The 20,465-nt window shown below is 40.1% G+C and overlaps 1 protein-coding gene across 1 annotated transcript; it reads right to left on the reverse strand.

The window, feature by feature from the left end:
• Positions 1-683: 683 nt before the first annotated feature.
• RAB32 (RAB32, member RAS oncogene family) lies at positions 684-20,460 on the reverse strand (the record flags this gene model as incomplete). The annotated part of the gene is made up of 3 exons (XM_008947188.1): positions 684-1,221; positions 1,957-2,234; positions 20,250-20,460. Coding segments are annotated over 3 exons (639 nt in total), but the record flags the coding sequence as incomplete, so codon positions are not given.
• Between the last annotated feature and the right edge of the window lie 5 nt (positions 20,461-20,465).

The raw sequence follows: 20,465 nt of genomic DNA on the forward strand, positions 1-20,465 counted from the left end.
TAATCCTTTTGATCTTCATTTGCTGCCAAAAATACATGTGAGTTATAACAAGAAAATGCAAGCAACCCAGCATATAGAGTTACAAACTGGCAAGCCAGTTCACCAGTTCCAAATAGTCATAAGAGTTCAGCACTGTTCTAAAACTGAAAAAAAAGACAGACCTTGGAGGAGGGGTTGGTAGGCTAGCAAGAACCACTAAAGTTCATTATCACAGGACAACAAAGCATTTAGTTTTTTGCACTCTTGGTAAAGTCTTGAGTGTTAGTGCATGAAAAAGTTACTGGATGTGCATACGGGTGAGGTTACCATAACTATGTGCCATCAGTACATAGGATTCATTAATGAATTTCTTATTGAAAGTATTAGCTGAAACTATTCTGCCTTAAATGGCTGGAGATGTATTTTTGTTAGTATCTCTATAAACACACCTTTCCCCTGTTAAGTACAACTGTTTACCCATTTTGGTCTCTTTCTCAGTGGTAAAAGCCATCTACTTCACTCAGTCCTAGTGAACACTCTAGGGAGGTATCTGTCATTGGCCCTTTCAAGACTTCTGGGATGTCTTGATCCAGGAGAACTAGCAATGAGAGATCCCTATGGTGGGGGATAATAAATAGTGACAAGTGTGTAGGTGAGAAGGCTAAAGTGGGACATTACTGGTGACAAAGGAAAAGACTACTTTAAAGGTACAAGTCTCTGTTCAGCTAAAACCATGAGGAGTGAGTCCTATTTGGAATGTAGCATATGTCCTAAAAGCCAATTAGACAATGAAGTTGACTAGACACTGAATGTTGTCTTTGTTCCTTTTTAGGAGTGTAAGCACTACCTTATGTTCTCAAGTAAGAAGACATTAATTGGATTTAGATGCAGACACTCAAGAAAGTGGAGTGATAACTCACAAGATACTCCATTTCCTGCTAAACAAGAATATGTAAACACCCACAAGAATCACCTATTCAGATAATACCAGATACCCCATATGGATTGTCGCAATGCAGCACCATAGCAGCAGTTTGATTTAAGGAACAGTCTTGCTGCTCATCCCATCACATTTACTGAGCAGTGGTAGCATTAGCAGCACTGTGATTTACTCTCTGCTTTCAATGGGTCTAGGTCCACTTTTGGTTTCCCCACATCATTCTCTTCATTGGGAAAAGTTTTGTAGTTGGTGAGGATGTTTTCCACCAAGAATCGAGCAGCTTCCTCTATGTTGATGTTGTCCTAAAAACATTGAAAGCAAAGAAGTCAGTGATTTTTTGGAAGAGTCACGCATCCCTATTAGAAGGGGGTCAGATAAATAAAACTTTTGTACAGTCTCATCAGCATGACACAAACAGCCTAGATGCATCAGCTCCTTGCTCATACACTTGCTTTTTGAAAAAAAGTTACTAGAAAGGTTTGAGACAAGGTTATTCACCCATATGACTAACAGGAAATGTTGACTCTAATCTAATAGGCAGTCAGTGGATAAGTGCCATCTGCATTTGGAAGACAAATGCCAAAGTGCCTTTCTGCATCAGGAAATATACACTAGCTTGTTCACATCCAGAGCCTTACCATTTCCTGTGTGCAACAGTAACAACAGAAGCTGCAATTTAAAAACCTATATCTAAAGATAACTTGTATCTTTTGGATAGTTTCATCAGCATTTGGTAGTATTAACATTTAAAGAGTGGCTCTGATCCTGATGCATGCAAGATGACAAAAGTTTAAAACTCAATTAGTCAAGGTTTACAGTTCATTTTAACATTCTCTGAATTTAAGATGCAGTTCTAATCTAAATCAAACATCCTCCTCAGGGGTAAGCTGGCCTGCAGAGCAGTTCCAGGTTTTGCTGAACACTGCAGACTTGGCTGCCACTTCCAATACTTCCTAAGTTTATTCCCCACATGACTATATTCACCTATTCTTGTGCTAATATGTAGAAGAGTTAAAACACTTCTTATTTATGCTTACCTTGGCAGATGTTTCAAACCATCCAACAAAGCCACCTTCTCTGCAGAACTGGTCCATCTGAGAGGGATTCTGGTTGCCATCTTTCTTCTGGTCACACTTGTTCGCAAGAAGAACAGCAGGGATGGGGTTGCCATTGGGAAGTAGCACTTTACTGTCCAAATCACTCTTCCATTTGGAAACAGCCTCAAAAGTGGAGCCTCTTGTAACATCAAAGACCACAAAAGCACCAACTGCCTCTTTGTAGTATACTCTCGTCATATTTCCAAAGCGCTCCTGGCCTGAAAGAGGAGACAGTGACACAGAATATTTATATTTAAGCATGAACTGTTGTCAATGGAAATGGACTTCTGTACCAGGTCAGTACATGCGAGTCTGGCATTCAGGACTAGTCATCTAGTTCATACAATATTGCCTCTCCTATCCTGTGTAAGCTCATTGTAACAGCTATTATGTATATTATACACAGCAAGTCAGATGCTGAAAGCAATCCCAACTACCACTTAATTTTTAAACTTAATGGTTGAGTAGTGTTCTGAGAAGTAATGCCTAAAAACATTAGCAGCACAGCTATACACAAATCATTCTTTCAACAACAACAAAAAAAAAAAACTTTTGCAAGATTTATATGTAAATCTAGTTACTTTAGCTAGACTTAAGCAAATTCAGTCTTTTTCTGAAGGGAGAGCAACAGCCATTTCTACAAGCTCCAAGGCCAACAGCTTTCAAAGCATCTTCTGAAGAAGTCACCTGTATTATAGATGTTTCCATAGGAACAAGGTTAAAAGCAGCTAGTTTAATAGTTCTAGCTAAATCTCTTAGGTCCAACTTCATCTTTTATATCTAAGCCCTTCTCTGGAATACTTTCCAACTACAGGAGCTCTATTGCAATCCCAGGACTTGAAACAAGATGGTCAGAATAGTTAAAGTACAAATAGCCACAACAAAAATGAAAAAGAAAACCAAAGATAAGCAAGACCAGTAAACTCAAAAAGCTTTTGCTTATTAAGAACAACTATTGTAGTCAGTTTATTTGAAATGTAGAGTAAGAGTGCCAGTTCAGTTATTCTTTTTGAAAGGTCAGACCATCATGCTGTGTTTGTACTTGAGTGCACATAGCAGTGTTAAGTGCTAGCATGTTGCTTGGGAAGTCTGAGCCACTAAAATTGCTTTCTACTTTGTTCAGAAGTCCTCACCGGGAAAAGTACTCCCTGCACTTCATAATTTAGTTTCACAGCATATCACTTCAATTTTTAGAATTTAGTGTATACACATTTTTAGAATAGCTAAAGTAAGCATTTTAATTGGAAACATGGTTGTCCTCTGTTAATAAACATTCAAGTCCACCTTTGATTAGCAAGGACAAACAGTTACAAGGAGAACTGGGTATTATCATCTTCTCAGAAAGAGACAGAAATTCCTTAGGTGACAGAACTTGACAAGGGATCCTGTTCAACAGCATGAATTTCTAACTCCATTGCCTCATTTTGATGTCAGTACTTCAGTGCACCAATGAGCTCCTTCCCTATAGGCATTTTCAGGAAAGGTTGACTAATCAGCTATTAAAATTGCCTGAAAGCAGCAGCAGCTACAGTTAAGTTCCAGAGAACTACAAAGCTCTATGCAGCTGACTTTGTTCCTAGCTCTTCAGCTTTAAAGTATGCTGCTGCATAAAACAGCATCACTAGCCAGCATGTTCTGAGTAGTGGAAACAACACATTAACTTCTTCACTACCAGCTCATTGTCCCTTGTGTGAGAACACTGAGCACGCAAATGGAAAGCTGTTCCCTACATATTCAAAGCTCAAGTTCTGCAGCAGCATTTATGCCATAGACTCTAAGGCAAACAAGCCAGATGCCAAGACTGCATCGTGCTAACTATGTCTCTGGAAGAGAGAAATTGCTGGTAAGTTGTGTACACTGTTTAGCACAGTCATGTACAAGTAGCTCACACCATTTCCCTAGGCCTCTCCAGGTTGGATTCTTATGCCTTAAAGGTGGCTTTGGTACAACCTTACTACAAATTGTTGCACCACGTGCCCACCTTTTTCATGAATCAAACCCTGTTAGGAAAGGCCTTGGCCAGAAGGCTTTTACTACTTCTGCAGATCAATTGTGTCATATCTAAAGCAGCTTTACCTTTAGACTGTGGAGATTTTGCTTTTAAATGGGGCTTCACAGGTTTAAATTTATTTATATAACTATATTTATATAAACCAGTCACTGCATATGACACCATCTAAGCTATGAAGAGCTCCTGATCAGCTTCCTCATTTGTTTAGGCTGCCAGTCTCACCATTGATTCCTGCTACACATGAAAATCTCCAAATATGCTAAAAAAACCAAGTCTTGTGTCCAATTCAGGGCATATCCTTCACACCATTGGATAGGCCCACAAAATAAACAGTGTAATCCCTATACAGTGCTCTATTGCAACATAAGACTGCCAACCTTAGTCTTCTACAGAAAGATTTTTTCATTTTGGCCCCAAAATTGTCTAGAAATGACCACCACTTTGTTGTTTACATGAGACTGCACATGAATAGCAGTGAGGAACACAGTCCGATTACTCCTCCCTGTTCAGTTGCTGGAGATCTATAGAGAATTCAGTCTTTTTAATTAGGGCTATAAGTTTTTCCAGAAACTTGATGGATGTTTACATAAGAAAATTAAGTTGTATCGATTAGTTGCAGAAAGGGTTGCTAGACTTACCAGCAAGGAATAGAAAGAACATAATCACTACATATAAAAACAGTTACCTGGGAATTGCAGAAAGGGTTATCATGTCATTATTTCTGTGCATGGCTGTGATCATGTAACCCAGTAAAGGACATTTACTGAATTCCTTCCTGTCTACTGCTCTCACATCCAAGAAAGCTTTAAATATAAAGAACATTTAGCAGGAAGGCCATACTAGCCTCCTATAGCAATAACCCTCGTTGGAACCCCCACAACAAGGTGCATTTCAGATGTATGAAAGAGACTGAATTAGTACAGCATCACATACAGCTTTCCAAGAAACAAAACAAAGTTACAGTTTATGTAACATAACCAAACTTAAACAGTCCTAAACACCACCAAGTGTTTTTCCTTAAAGAAATAACACAGGGCCTAGCCAATCAGAAAGTCTGATCATCACTCAGGTAAGTTTGTCAATTCCATCTCTAAGAGAATACCCATCATCTTACCATAGTTAGTCTTACCTACCCACCTGGCCAAATGCCTTCATATACAAGGAGCTGGAGAGCTGCACTGACTGGTAATGAACCAGATTGCCCGGCAGCTGTTTTGTTGACACTTGGTTTCTCGTGCCCCAGTATCCCCCAGCCTACATGAAGCTTTAAAACCATGCAACCCCTCAGTAGATCAGCTATACCAGAAAGGAACAGTTGTAGCAGAGAAGCAGACTAGCTGAACCCCCTCATGAGGTCCTGACCAGGAGAGAGGCCACTGCAGATGGGGTTGTGCTAACTGGCAGATTCAGGAACTCTGGAATAATACACAAAGCAAGGTTTGTGCAGTAGCTTCTCTCATTGTTTGAGAAGATAGCAGTACTGGTAAGAACATAAGCCTGCACTGAACTGTACTTGGTACCCTATAGCTGCCACTAAAAAGCAGAAGCTGCAGCTGTCCAGAACAACCATTAAAGTATTATTTCTAGCTGGCTTTACTTATAGAAGCCAAAATTTTTGTTCTTATGAATTTTAGATTTGGAAAACCATTAATACATATTCTTCTATAATTTTAATTTGGGTAAAAGATGAAAATTGATGTGCATATCAGCATAAAACACTTCTATCTTATTAGATTAAAGCTTTACATTAGGAGGATTTGATGCATCTTACCCCTAAAAAACACATAAGCTTAACACCACTCTAGTATTAGAGATTAATACCTTTTAACGGATTAAATACACTCTAGTATGAGTGCTGCCCTTTTCTAAAGTAGCCCAAACACCAATACAGGGATTTTTTTTTTCCCCCCTGTGGAGCTGCTTTTGCCTCTAGAATTCCTGCCCACTAACAATAAACCTGACCTGCACACCGCCTTACGACTGGTTTTTTCACGAAGACTAAACAAGGTTGAATATATTCTTTTCATTCCACAGAAAGAAGACAGAGCAATAACACATGACCTGTCTAAGAGAAAAGAATTTTGTTATGGTAAAAGGTATATGGCATGAGACAGGAAGAAAATTCAGTATAATCTAAGAGGACTTCCTTTACAATCCTGTTACTACTGATAATGAACATGCTGAACTTCTTGTAGTGGATGCAGAACATTCCAGACAGCCTTTTCCAAATTTAATAGGAGTTTCAGGCAAATATTTGCAAGTGTTTTTTTGCTTGCAAAAAAACCCACACAGAAAAAGCTAATTGTAGAACACATTACCACTCAGAAGTCTGAAGTCTGAATATCATTCTCTGTTTAAGCTATTAAAACTAAATCAATCGATTTTTGCTATATTCAGTTCAGTCAGGGATTTGTTATTTCCCTTCCTATGTTCAGCAGAACTTTTGCTGTAATCAGTTTACCATGTGTGAGAATAGTGTTGAGCAATGCCAAAAGTGGCTCAAACCCCAAAAGGGAAAAAAGGGTAAAAGTGATCAGATGAAACTAGACTTCAAATCTCCAGTGTGTAAAAATGTGGAAGGAAGAGAACAATTAGATATCTAGTTGCTTACTACAAGAGTATGGAAAGCACACAACAGGATTAATCATTCTGGTAGGTGTAGTGCCTTGATGTAAACCTGATGGTACCACAAAGGTATATTTCTTTTTTTCTGTGTTTCAAGGGCTCAGATGTACATGAGGAGCTAAGCTACAGGGCAGTAGGGATCAGAGCTTTTGTTCAGGGGTATGGAAGTGGCTGCATGCAATGCAAAGTTCTGCATTTGCTAACCACAGTGTTTTCACATCTAAATGACTTAGCACACTGACACCATGTTTTCCAGTAATTGCAACAACATGAAATGAAATACTTGTGTAATGTCATGCATCAGGAACTAGTACAGATCCCTACAGCAGCATCACTGGAATTAAGTTTAGTTTAAATCTGCATATCCAGAGTTTGGAAGCTATTCCTGCATTGTAATAGAGGTAAAGTATAAGCTAAAATCTACATGAAAAAAATTATATCAAGGTCTGACATTAGAAGCTTTATCTTTGTCCTTTACTTTACTGCAAAGGATAAGTTATGGTGATAAGATTGTGATGTGCCAACCTTGCCCTGAAGTACATTTTCAAGAGCTTCTACAGCAATCTTTCCCAGCGTAAAGAATAAGCAAGACTCCTGTCTATCACACCAGTGTGACTTAGCATTGTGGCAGTTCTGGCTTTTAGTTAGCAGGAGATACCCTACACTCCTACCACTACTTCTGCTCTTAAATGCTATGTGATAGGACTTCAGGGTAGAAAAAGCAAGGTCAATATGCAAATGACTGCTGGATGTGACTGCCTACCATACCTAGAAGTCTTAATATGTAGTTTATATGAACAAAAAAGAACTTACTCAAGGAAAATAAAATGGCTTATCTGGAAAAAGCTTCCCCAGCTATACTTTTTTTGCTATGAATTCTAGTTTCCCCCTCTACTATGCCCTGGTGAGACCTCACCTGGAGTGTTGTGTCCAGCTCTGGGCCCCCCATTTCAAAAGGGATAGAGATCTACTGGAGAGAGTCCAGCAAAGAGCTACGAGGATGACTGGGGGACTGGAACACCTGCCTTATGAGGAGAGGCTGAGAGACCTGTGGCTTGTTAGCCTGGAGAAGAAAAGACTTGGAGGGGATCAAATTAACATTTATAAATATATGAGGGCTGAGTGTCAAGAAGAAAGGGGCAACCTCTTTTCAGTTGTATCCTGTGACAGGATGAGGGGCAATGGTCACAAGCTGGAGCACAGGAAGTTCCACCTCAACATGAGGAAGAACTTCTTTACTGTCAGGGTTACAAAGCACTGGAACAGGCTCCCCAGGGAGGTTGTGGAGTCTCCTACCTTGGAGACTTTTAAGAGCCATCTGGATGTGTTCCTTTGTGACCTTCCCTAGACTAGATGGTCCTGCTCTGGCAGGGGGGTTGGACTTGATGATCCCCAGAAGTCCCTTCCAACACCTGATGTTCTGTGATTCATCTACCTCTGTCAATACCAATAATATAGCATGAGTTTCCCTGCCTTGTAAAAAAAAAAAAAAATCTACACTTAGTCTTATCTGAAGCCACACAACTCTGAAACCAGAGTTACGTTGGCCGCATTTAAACCCTTCACATCTCATCAGAAGTATTGACAGACAACTGCACAAAGTTCTACGAAGTTCTTCGCTTTCAGAAGATGCTAACAGTTCCAGCATCCTCCAAAAATTGTGCCATTAATGAGGAAGAAAAAGATGACCAAGGGTTATAAAAGCCTGACAACAGGAAGAATGATGGAACAAATAGTTTCTTTCAAAGTAATGTTAGTTCAAGTCATCTTTGACAGGCTGATCAGTTTAATAGGTGGCCAGAGCTCAAAATTTGATTTTAACAAGTTTGGCAGTTCCACATCAAAATAATCTTAAACTATAGATGTATCGCCTAGACTGTAGTCATCCAAAAGTCAGTGCAAAGCTAGCTGAAGAGTTACATTCCAAAGCTGCTTGCTGCTATCTAGAAGACTGCTGCAGTAAGGTTTTGTAGGTTTTTTTTTTTTCCTGGATCCCACCATACAGAGTTGTCAGGAGTCTTATAAACGTCAAAAAGTCCTCAGTTCACTAATAAAGCCAAGCAGCTCTTGCCAACATTGTCCTTCAGAATGCTGAATCTCAGAGTTAAGTTAAACTGCCCTTTAAGTTCAACAGAAAGAAGAAATACACCACGCAGGAAAAGCTGAATTATAAAACCAAGTAAAAAACCCTAACCACCAATACTGATCTAGTGAAGAAAATGATCAGGAGGCTTAGTGAATCAAATTGAGTGAGTTCAAAATGCATAGAAGTAGCATCCTCCTAGTGTGTTTCAGTTATTCTGCCTTTCTGTCAACAGGTACTATACACTGCAGTGAACTCAGCTTAGTAAGTGTCCTGTGATGCCTATAACGAATGGTTGTAATAAATGAATTTTAGTCTGGGAATATTTAAACATTCTCCTTCCATTACGAAAAAGGTTTTCAGATCAGCTGTTTACCACGAGCCCTAATAGTCAATTAGTCATACTAAAATTCAACAAGGGTCATTAGCAACAGTCAGACTAACTCTTGATTTAACTGCTAACACCATGGATCTTAGATCCTACCAATAACTTTGACCTTATTGGCCACACAGTGTGCAAGCACAGTGTCACTATTTACACTTCTGAGCCAAACTCTGCATGTTGGTTGTTTCACACCTCTTACAGTCCTGGAGACTATTTGTGTTTTTATTCAACCTAGACAGGGGAAGAAAAAAACAAAACAAAACAAACAAAAAAAAAACCACACAAACAAAACAAAACCACCACAAAACAATTCAACAGTAAGAGAAACCCGTTTTTGCAGTCTTGCTTCTGCCAAGGGAAGGCCTAATATAATTAGCACTCCCCTCCCTGCTCCTGTTGTGTTGCTTTACAAAAGCTTTTTCTCCAACTCCCTGAATTTCTAGGGTCAAACTTTTACATACTAACATCAAGGAACATCTGAGTGGCAGCTCCTTATTTACAATTCCAACTCTCAGAAAAAATTCACGTCATTTAGCGTGGTAGATTAAACCTAAAGCACCATCCAAAATGGCTGGGCATGCAGCCCAGTTCTCTCACTGACTTAGAACCAGTGTCACTTTCAAGACACATTGAAGTCCTTTAGGAGCCACTGTCAAGAACAGACTACATTTTGGATGTCTGTTGGTCCTACAGGTAGATGTTTGACACAGCACAGCAAATATCCAGAACTCCCCTGAGAACACACCTCCCCGTTCTCCAGACATATAATGTACATTTTAGCACTACCAGGGTTAGGTGTGAGCTGACTGAGACTCCATTTTAGCCAGATATCAATATGTTTCTGGCAAGCTACTGCTGCTGATGGCATTCCCAGCTCTCCTCAAACCAGCAGAGCTTGTCCCAGAACTGTCTTACCCAATTAGATTGAATCTGTTATTCAGCAAGAAGTAGGTTAACCAAACCACTATCAATATAACAGGACATGCTCAAGTATGCTCAAGTATGTCTACTTGCTTTTTCCAATGAGTAGCAGCTGTAGATTTCAGAGTAAGCAGACGGAGATTGTCAGTACTAGATGGCTCTCCACTCCTCACTCATACCTATTTAAACTATTCATGCAAAGTTGCCATGTGTTTAAGCCACAGAGATGCTGAACTGTACTAGCATCTCTAGCAGATATTAGAAACCTGTACGAGTTAAAAATGACACATCTAGCCCGACTTTTACTTTCCACCACAGTGGAAGTCATATTTGGTATTTGTGGTTCTGGTGAGAAACACCAAGATATTAAAAAGCAAGAACTACAAGAATATTGTACCTTTCTGTGTCAGACAGTACTAGAAACAGTTTCACTGACTGCAGCTCTTACAGTTTCTAACAGACAACAGCAGCCTGGGATGATTTTAAGTGAATTGTTAGTGTCCTTTATTACTAAGAGTGCTGTGTGAAAGTTAGCTGACCACTGGATGGACCTCTTCCCAACAGTAAGTCCCCCAAACCATTCAGATGAACAGTCTTCAGGGGAAAAGGTAACCAGCTAGTTAATCCCTGTTCAACTGACTCCCACTTTACTATAAGACTATAAGAGATAACTTTTGGTCCTCTCTTGAACAAGACAGTGTCAGAGACTGACATCCACAGTATAGTATATAAACTATATGTATGAGAGACTCTGTAGTCTTTGAAAAGTCACTGAGGAGCATCAGTTCAGGTGAAGCAGTATTTTGATTTAGATCAGTGTTTTCACATGTTCTTAGAAGTCATTATTTCATTCTGAAATGTTAGGAAGTAATTTGCCTTAAAGTTTCATTGCACAACACAACTGGTTTCTAACCTAGTAATTTAACTACCTGAATTGTCAAAATCAGTGACTTATCTTTCCATTCAGTGTTCACAATCATTATACCTTATTCTAAAGCAGGTCAGTCCTGTTCACTACTGGTGAAATAGCAAGAGCACTGAGCTCTCAGTGCTCAGAAGGTAGACACCCGATTTCCAACAAGAACACTGACCACATCTATCATCCTAATAGATCAAAAAACACACCATTCTCTTTCACTAAGATAGAAAGTCTTCCTTAAAGAATTACACAGATCTCATAGGGAATTTTACAACAAGAGAGAAACTTTTCATTGCTGCCTGTAGCCCTGAGCTAATCTAATGATTTAAGGTTCTCCAAACTGACTTTAATAGTTTAGTATTTTGTCTTCAGGAAATTTAGAGGCAACATCCTGCACTTATGGTTCAAAGGGCTTTGTGCAGCTTCAAACATTGTATGTAAAAATGTGACAGTCATCATGCTTGTATAAGAAACTTTCACTTGTTTTGCTTCCATCTTTGCTAAGCAGCAAATTAATGAAAAGTTCCTGGCTAAGCACTAGACTCCCATCTCTAGAAAAGCAGAGTTTAATCAAGCTAACTGATTTCTAACTAGCTGTCCTGTGTGATGTACTCTAGGTGACCCTGCTATGGCAGGGGGGTTGGACTAGATGATCTTTCGAGGTCCCTTCCAACCCCTATGATTCTATGATTCAAATGCAACACGTATGGAAACACTCTCCATGCATTAGTATCCAGAAAAAGTTGACGCAGTCCAATTAGAGCCAACAACAGCATGAATTAGTACTTCCTACTTTGCTTTAACTAGATTTACCCAAACAAGTCATCTGCCAGACTTAAGCTATTTCATGCCTGACAACTCACCCTCTAATCAACCTCTTTTGGTGTGCTGTCCTGTATCCAGAGCTGCAGTGAGCGCTTCACAGTGATGTTGCATAGCACTGCAACATTTCACAGCACACAGGAGAACAGTTCTAAAGTCAGTTTGTCTCAAGAACAACTTTATCACGAGACTGAAAAAATGTTAATCTCTAAAATGGTCAATGTGTCATGGCACATTGTGTGCGATTGGAATTTTGTATCAAATAGCTGCCACTTTGCTCTACCCAGCACTCTGACCTGCCAGCATTTAAAGAACAAGTTCCCACAAGCTGTTTGCAATGACACTCAGAGGCTGCTTTTTAATCTATTTGAAAATGTGCTAAAATCCATACAATAGGGAATACTGGTTTCATTTGCTGCTAATCTAGAAACCAGCGATCTGAAAGTTCGCCATGCTTTTTTCAAGACAGAGTTAAGGTATTTATTTCTAAACAAGCTCTATAAACCCCTGAAAACCCATCATTTTTCAAAGCACAATCTCACCACCCCATCTACCTTTATTCTGTGTCTCCACAGCCAGAGAACTTTGAATATCTAATGTTGTACCACAGGTAGTTTGAGAAGCATATTGTGCTTTGCAGTCACTTCTTACTGCTGGTCATGCTAGCTTTAAGACTTAATGTTTCACAAGAGTTATTCCTATGCTTTCATGCAAAAAATTAAACAGAAGTTCCCGTACTGCAAATCACTTCCTTCACACATGACATATCACACTTCAGAACTTCTGAAATATTTGGAGGAAACAGTTTAAAACAGACTGCAAAAGCAAGGGAATGGTTACCAGGGGAGCTCAAGGAAGGCATTTCCAACAGCTGTGAGACTGAACTGCAGTGGCCATGACACTAAATGGCATGCTACTGAAGGGAAGAATCTTATTTTATACAGCATGCTGGAGCAATTTTAGGAACCAGGCAGCTAAGATTATTTTTTTCCTGCATTTCACGAAACAGGTCATCATTTGAGAACAACCCTCTCACAGCACTTGCCACCTCAAACTGCACTTAGGTACTTGCACTTCAGTGACACCCTGTCCTAGTGTGCATACAAAGAACACCAAACAGGTAGGAGGCAAAATGGAGACATAAATAAAGTGGAGAAATTCAGACTTTGAAGCTGCAACACTGATGCAAGGAGAGTTCATAAAGGTCAATTTACATTGATGTAAACTCTGTATGTTAAAAGTATATATTTAATATTGGCTACACCAGTTTGTTTCTGAAGGGTAGTGCACTGTACTTGTACCTGCAAGATCAATAGAGCAAACTTTCTTTTAAGCCTCTACTAGATCAAGTGGCCTTCTAAGATCACATCTTCAACTCAATTTCTTATAGGACACCTAGAAAAGCCTCTGGAGAAATTCTAAGCTTATTTCCAAGACACTCTAAGAACATCTGTCTCAATTCTACCATTTAACTGAAAACTAACTGAACAGCCCTGCCTTGCATAATCAAAATCATCACACTAAACCACCTTACAACACCAGCTTCAAGAAAGTAACATTTCCCATGTGCTTATGGAATTCCATCAGCACACAGGCTTTAAGAAGTTTGGTTCAACATAACATACACAGTATTTTGTGTTCCTATATAATATAGAACTAAACACAAGAACCTTCACTAATACAGAGGATTTGGTACCCCACTGGTGAGACAAGGAAATTATTTCATCAGCAACACCATACCTTGTTTGACAGCATTTCATCAAAAATCACTTAAACAGAAGAATAAGAAGGCAAGCATGCTCACATCGCAAGCCTGTACTCAGAGATGTCTGAAGGGTGGATAAACAATGAAAAGAAACTAGTTTAACATGTTCAACACTTATTTGAATTCTTAGCTATGAAGCTCCAAGCACAGCAAGTCATTCTCAAATGGAAGTTCCTAGCTCTAACACAGCTATTCCAGAGGAGTCACAAGAAAGAACACACCTATAGAGAATGCATATTCTTGATTACAGTCAGATTGGAGAACCTCTCTATATGAAATGACTCAAAAGAAAAACTTTAACTCCCTGAACAAAAACAGGCCTTTCAACAGATCAAACAAGAGACTGTACATGCTGGAGCCCTTGGGTCAGCTGAAACAGGATAGGACATTAAAAATGTGCTCTACATTGCAGGTGGTATAATGGTCCTACTCTGAGCCTCTGGCAGAAAGCACCAGGGGAGATTCAAGGTCAACACCTATGATTTTAAAAATGAGGCTACAAGGCTCTGAGACCAACTATAGTCCAGCTGGAAAACAAATATTGGCAGCATATGAAGGAGTTAAAGCTGCTTCAGGAGTAATTGGTACTAGTCTGGACGTTCAATGGTAAGCTTCCTTCTACTCATCATGCCACTGATGCTATATTGAACAAATGGGTTGCATTCATCACACAGGGAGCTCTTATAGAAAATTCAAATCATCCAGGAACCTTAGGAGGAGTCATTTACTGGCCATAAGGTAAAGACTCTGGGATGCCACCAGAAGAGGTAGTGACATGTGCTGAAGAACCCCACTGTCCCATCAGTTATAAGATGATAATATAATAATAAACAATATGCTCTGTTTACTGGCAAATCTTGCCTTCTTGCAGGAAATAATCTGAGGTGGAAAGCTGCTCTGTGGAGTCTCACATGACAAGTCACAGAAGCAGCTGAAGGAGCAGGCAAATCAAGTCAGTGTGCAGAGGTAAAAGCCATCCAGCTGCCCTTAGACATTGCTGACCGAGAAAAGTGGCCAACACAGAGGTAAACCTATTTGGGCTGCCACATTGTGGCAAGATATTGCTGCCTGGCCAGAGAAACTATATGTAAAGTACACCATGTAGATGTCCACAGACCTGCCTACCACAGGCCTTTGAGGAACATCAAAACAACCAGCAAGTGGATCAACCTCCTAAGCGTACCAACCAGACTTAGACTGGGAACATAAGGGTCAACTACATTTAGCTCAATGGGCCTATGACAGTTCAGGACATCAGGGAAGAGATGCAACATACAAATGGGCTGGAGACCAAGGGGTAGATTAACTATGGACACAATTGTATAGGTTACCCATGCTTGTGAAATGTGTGTGGCAATCAAGCAAGCTAAACAGTTAAAACATCTGTGGTATGGGGACCATGGTCAAAATGTACATATGGGCAGACCCAGCAGGCTGATTTTATCACACTCCCTCAGACCCACCAGGGTAAGTGCTACATCCTTACAATGGTGGAGCAACCACCAAATAGCTGGAAACTTATCCAGTGCCCATGCCACTGCCCGGAACACCATCCTGGGCCTTGAAATGCAGATCTTGTGGCAAGGTGGTACTCCAGAAAGAATTCAGTCAGACAATGGGACTCAATTAAAAGAAAAAATCTTATAGGCAAGTGGGCCAAAGAACATGGTATCAAGTGGGTATATTGTAACCCCTAATACACACCAGCATCTGGATAAATTCAGTGATACAACAGACTGTTAAAAACTACTCTGAAAGCAAGGGGGGGGGGGGGGTAACCTTTAAAAACTGGACAAGCATTTAACACAGGCCACCTGGTTAGTGAATACCAGGGGAACCATCAATCAAGCCAGTCCTGCTCAATCAGACCTTTCACATATATAAGGGGATAAAGTCCCTGTGGTGTATGAAAGGAATTTTTTTTTTTTTTTTTTTTGGGAAAAAGTGTCTATTTCCTGCTTTGGGCAAAGGTAAACCCATTTGTGGGATTGCTTTCACTCAAGGACCTTGAAGTACTGGTGGGTGATGATGAAAGATGGCAAAGGCCAATGTGTACCTCAAGAAAATTTACTCTGGGTGAGAATATTCAGTTGTATGATGTTAATTGATATATAATACTAATAGTGCTTAATAAATATCTTTCAGGATAACATAATGGGGATATCCAAGTTAGCTTCATGACATGGTGTCAAGTAACTTTGAGGTGAATCTGCAACCTGTGGGCATGAACTGTCATGAATTCCATAAAAATCTTTCCTGCTCTGAAATACCACTATGACAAATGGAAATCTACAATCATGCAATCATGTACCAAATTAACTTAAACTTTTCTGTAGAGAGAAATCAAACTAGTGATAAGTATGATGTGTATGGTATCAGGGGTGGAATGTCCTGGTTTGAGCTAGAACAGAACTAATTCTGCTTGGCGGTTTTACTTTTCAGCTAAGTCTCTTCTAATGAAGTTCACTTTCTGAAGTTATCATCATGTATGTGCAGAGCATCTGCTTCTAGCAGTGATAACACCTGATGTTCAGAGTTACTACCAAGGATTGGAGTGCATAAGCAAGAGGCTCTTGCTTATACTTGCTCCTGTGCAGACCACGGTCACTGCTAAATCTTGAGTGCCACATTGGGGGATCCAGCAAGTAAAAGGCCACACCTGTAAGGAGGAACAGACAGGACAGGTGACCCTAAACTGATCCACAAGGTGTTCCACCCCTTATATGTCATATTCAGTATGGAGCTGAGGGATTACGAGGGTCAAGTTCTCTTCCTCAATGGCCAACATCCAAGGAATCTGTTCTTCTGCCTTTCATCCTGATCTCTGTATTCCTGAATCCAGTTCCAAAATCGAGCTCCTGAGTCTGGATCCCATCTCAGTGAATGCTGTCTAGGACTTCCCCAGAGCCTGCCCACAGCATCAGTGGTGTTGATGACATAGCTGCCATCAGGGGAGTTTGGTTTAATATTGATTCTGTAGATATTTCATTTTATTGTTATTTTCATTAAAGCTGTTCTAGTTTTTATTTCCAATCCACAAATTTCTCTTCCTTTCTCATCTTCTTACTCTTTGAGAAGGGAGAGGGGTTAATAGAGAGCACTGGTCATTTGTCTAGTGGCCAGCCCAGTCTTAACCCTTGACAGCAATATAGTCACTAAAACAGCATGCTTGTCAAGTAGGAATCTCCAGTGTATTGAAATACACTTTAAAAGCACTTGCCTATCATTAAGATTGCTCTGCTTCCTATCTCTTTACCACAATGACCCACTTCTACCTCCTGTTTATTTTGCCAATTATTTATGTACTTTGATGAAGAGGGTTCACCTGGTTCTAAATCTTGCAGAATTTATCCAAGAACATACATTTATCATAACTCTACATGTCAAGACAAAAAATAAAAAAAGAGTAGTGCCTAAGGGCAATTAAGGTTTAAAAGTTTTGCTCCTGTACAAACATGCATGTTCAGCTTCTTTCAGAATACTTCATTCCACAACCAAGATAATTTGACTGTGGCCAATAGGTCTTACTCCCAAGCCTTTTCACCTCCATTACTCAAGAAGCTACAGTCTGTGTCTACAAACTAAAGTGCCTGCCTATTTCTGGAATACACAAGTCTAGACATAACAGTATCCTTCTTCTCCCTTCACTATTTCACACCCCCCCTGCCCTCTGATTCTGCTGCAGCAATTTGTGTTACCTTGTACCTTACAACAAGAAAGCTATTCACCAGAGGGGAAGAAAAAAAAAAAGCATAGGCAGTATGACATTGTCATGCCCTATTTGACAGAATTATCTAATCACAAAAAAAACCAACCCAAAACACTCAGCTAGCTCAAGAAGCTGAAGTCACTCAGGAACCTGCTGCATTGCAATACTGAGCACAACATTCATCATTTTGGCTACAACCAACCACACCAGAAGCTGGTACAGTATCTGCATTATAATCTTCATCTGATGACTGAACTACATGGTTAGGTCTTACCATTGATGTAAGTACAGAACCTTAGACTGTAGCACCAAACTCTTTGAGGAAAGCTTTTTAAGATGAACTGTTAAGTGTGAGCTTTGATCTAATGCAAAAATAACATGCCTTACTATGCTTAAGGGTTACGCTTTAATTCAGAAGTCTTTTTAAATGCATCAGTCAATTCAGAATGACAGCATCATATTGCTTGCAGGGAAGTCACATGTAACACTACTTACCATAAGATTTACATCTCTTCAAGAGATCTAAAGCTGTTTGCCTGCATACACCAGCAGGAAAACCTATCTGCATGAGAGGTTCAAAGCCAGAGGACAGTTGAGCTGATGAGGGAAAGGGGAATGACTATCACATGCTCAGATACTTGTTACACACTTCAGTAAAGTGCTTTAGGGAATATGTACTACAACTATATAGAAGCCATCTTCAACCCGGTTCTTGAACTAATAATTTCTATATAAACCTGCTAATATTCTCAGGTGTTTAGAAGTAGAGATGTAGACAGCTGCAGAACACATTGCCAGGTCAAGGACTTTAGCAATTTTTAAGACAATTAATTGACTGTCACAGATATTAAAATCCCCTCTATTTTAATGATTAACACTTAACTGAGATGTCAAATTCTATAGGAGTCTGAACTGTTACTCTCACAATGGCTAAGAACAGCCCAAATAAAAATTACTAAGACTTGGATTACTTCTCTTCTTGGTCTTGTTTTTCAGTTGGGGAAGGAACCCCCTGCCCCCAGCCCCTTGGAAACAGAATAGCCTAAACTACCACATTAGACATAAGAGTTTGTAGTGCCAGTTGCAAGACAGTCATATTCTCCCTTTTCATTTTTGCCAGGGAAAGACTAGCCAGGAGTTTCATACAAAAGTACACCATGTTGAAAAATAGAACAATATTCAATGACAGGAAAAATCTTAATTCTTCAATCTATCAGCAATATTAGCACAAGCCTCCAGGGATTTATTAGCAGCTCTTAATTCAGTCTTCACCTAGCAGTGTCCAAGATATACTAATGGCAATAATCAGGAGTGCAAAATACTTTCTTTTAGATCTTGAAATTAATGTGTGGGTATATTGATAGATTCCCATAACTTCTTTGACAAGTTACAGCTAAGTTTCTGCATAGCCTGTTGAAACAGATTGCTTTGGCAATCTGCAGCCTACCCCAGTCTCAGAAACCTGAGGGCTGAGAAGTTAATTGCAAGCATGGCAACCTGCCAAACCCCAGGATCCTGATAGTCTCCCCTCTTCAATCTTTGGAACCCCAGACTTGTTAAAGTATATCCAAAGCATTGTAGCAGCTTGTATCAATACAGCTAATTGATTTACAGAAAGTTAAAATTGATCCATAAAAGGAACACAACAGAAGAGAAAGCTTGCCAACATTTTACTTGCTGTCCAAAACAGCAACTTAAAAAAAAAAAAAACCAATTAGTTTCCCTTACAGGCCAGCAGCAGAAAGATCTATGGTGTGTTTCAGCATGTGGCAGTAGAGAAGCAGGCTTTTTAGTTTGAAGAATCACATTTTAAGTGTTCGAAGATAACCATTATGGAAGAAGCTGATGTAGAACTGGTCTGTCACAGGGTAACAGCAGCCACATGTTACGCTTCCTCTTTTCTGAGCTTCCACTTGATAAAGCATAGAGTTCATGGAAACAGTAACAATCCATTCTTACCCCAATATCTTCCAGTACCTTAAATTTAAGCATCAGCATTTGAAATAAAAAGACTACTTTTTCCTACTCAAGGAGATATTCTGAACAAGGAGAGGGATGAAGAGAGCTGCAGGTTAATACCTGGACTGCTCACAAAACTAGAAATGCAATATCAGCTTGAGGAGACAAACTTCTTACAAGACCACAGCTAAACAGAGTTTGTTCTGCAGCATTTTATGTTGGAGCATGAGCAAAGTGAACCATAACAGCTATACAGTTGGAGTCTTTAAAACAGAGGCACTAAAGAACAGTTTTGAATTATATACAGGAAAGGAATGACATGTAGTTTGGACAAGTGAACGAGGCTTTTCTGCTTCTGTGTGATCAAAGTACCTTTTTAACAGAAAACCCCATGGTTTGAATGAACTGAGGATAACACAAGTCCCATTTCCTCACTCCACACTGCAGTGATACAAGTTACTCTCAACTTAAGTCAGTAACTCCAAACACAGTTTGAGCATACTTCCTTTGAGGACAATTTTAGCTATTTGAGTTACCTTTAACAGGTAACCTATGCTTACTAAGCATAACCTACTTGGAAAAAATATAGTTATTTCCTCTAGAAGCATTATGGAGCCATAACCAGGAATGAGTTTAAGCAGTAGTCATAACCAAGGTCATAAGCACCCAGGCAAGCGGGTCTGGAGGAACAGTATGAAAAGGAACCCTCCAGGAGCCCTGGATCCCCTCCCCCAAAAAACCAACAACAATAACAACAACAAAAATACCACAAACAACCCTGGGCCAAGCCAAGAGCCCCACAACAACAGTCAAAACCTTCAGTCCCTCATCAAGACCTCCCTCTACTGACGCTTCAAGTGTGGAGAAGATGGGTTGCCGGTAACAGGGGATGAAAAAAAAGAACACGACAGACTCCACAGCCCAAACATCCTTTCCTGCAGAGGCTGAGCCCCAAGACCCCCGACAGCCGGGTTCATAGGCCTGTCCCGGCTCGGGGCTCACCCTGCAGAGGGATGCCCACCCCCGGCCTTTACCTGCTATATCCCAGAGCTGCAGCCGCACCAGGGTTTTGCTGTCCCAGTGGATGACTTTGAGCGCGAAATCCACCCCGATGGTGGCCCGGTAGTGCTGGGAGAAGAGTTGGTGCACGTATCGCTTGATAATGCTGGTTTTACCGACGCCCAGCTCCCCGATCACCAGGACCTTGAAGAGATGCTCCCGACACTCCGGAACGCCGGAGCCCGCTCCTT

The sequence above is a fragment of the Merops nubicus genome, unplaced genomic scaffold (assembly GCF_000691845.1).
Source record: "Merops nubicus isolate BGI_N331 unplaced genomic scaffold, ASM69184v1 scaffold11489, whole genome shotgun sequence".
In the NCBI taxonomy this organism is placed as follows: Eukaryota; Metazoa; Chordata; class Aves; order Coraciiformes; family Meropidae; genus Merops; species Merops nubicus.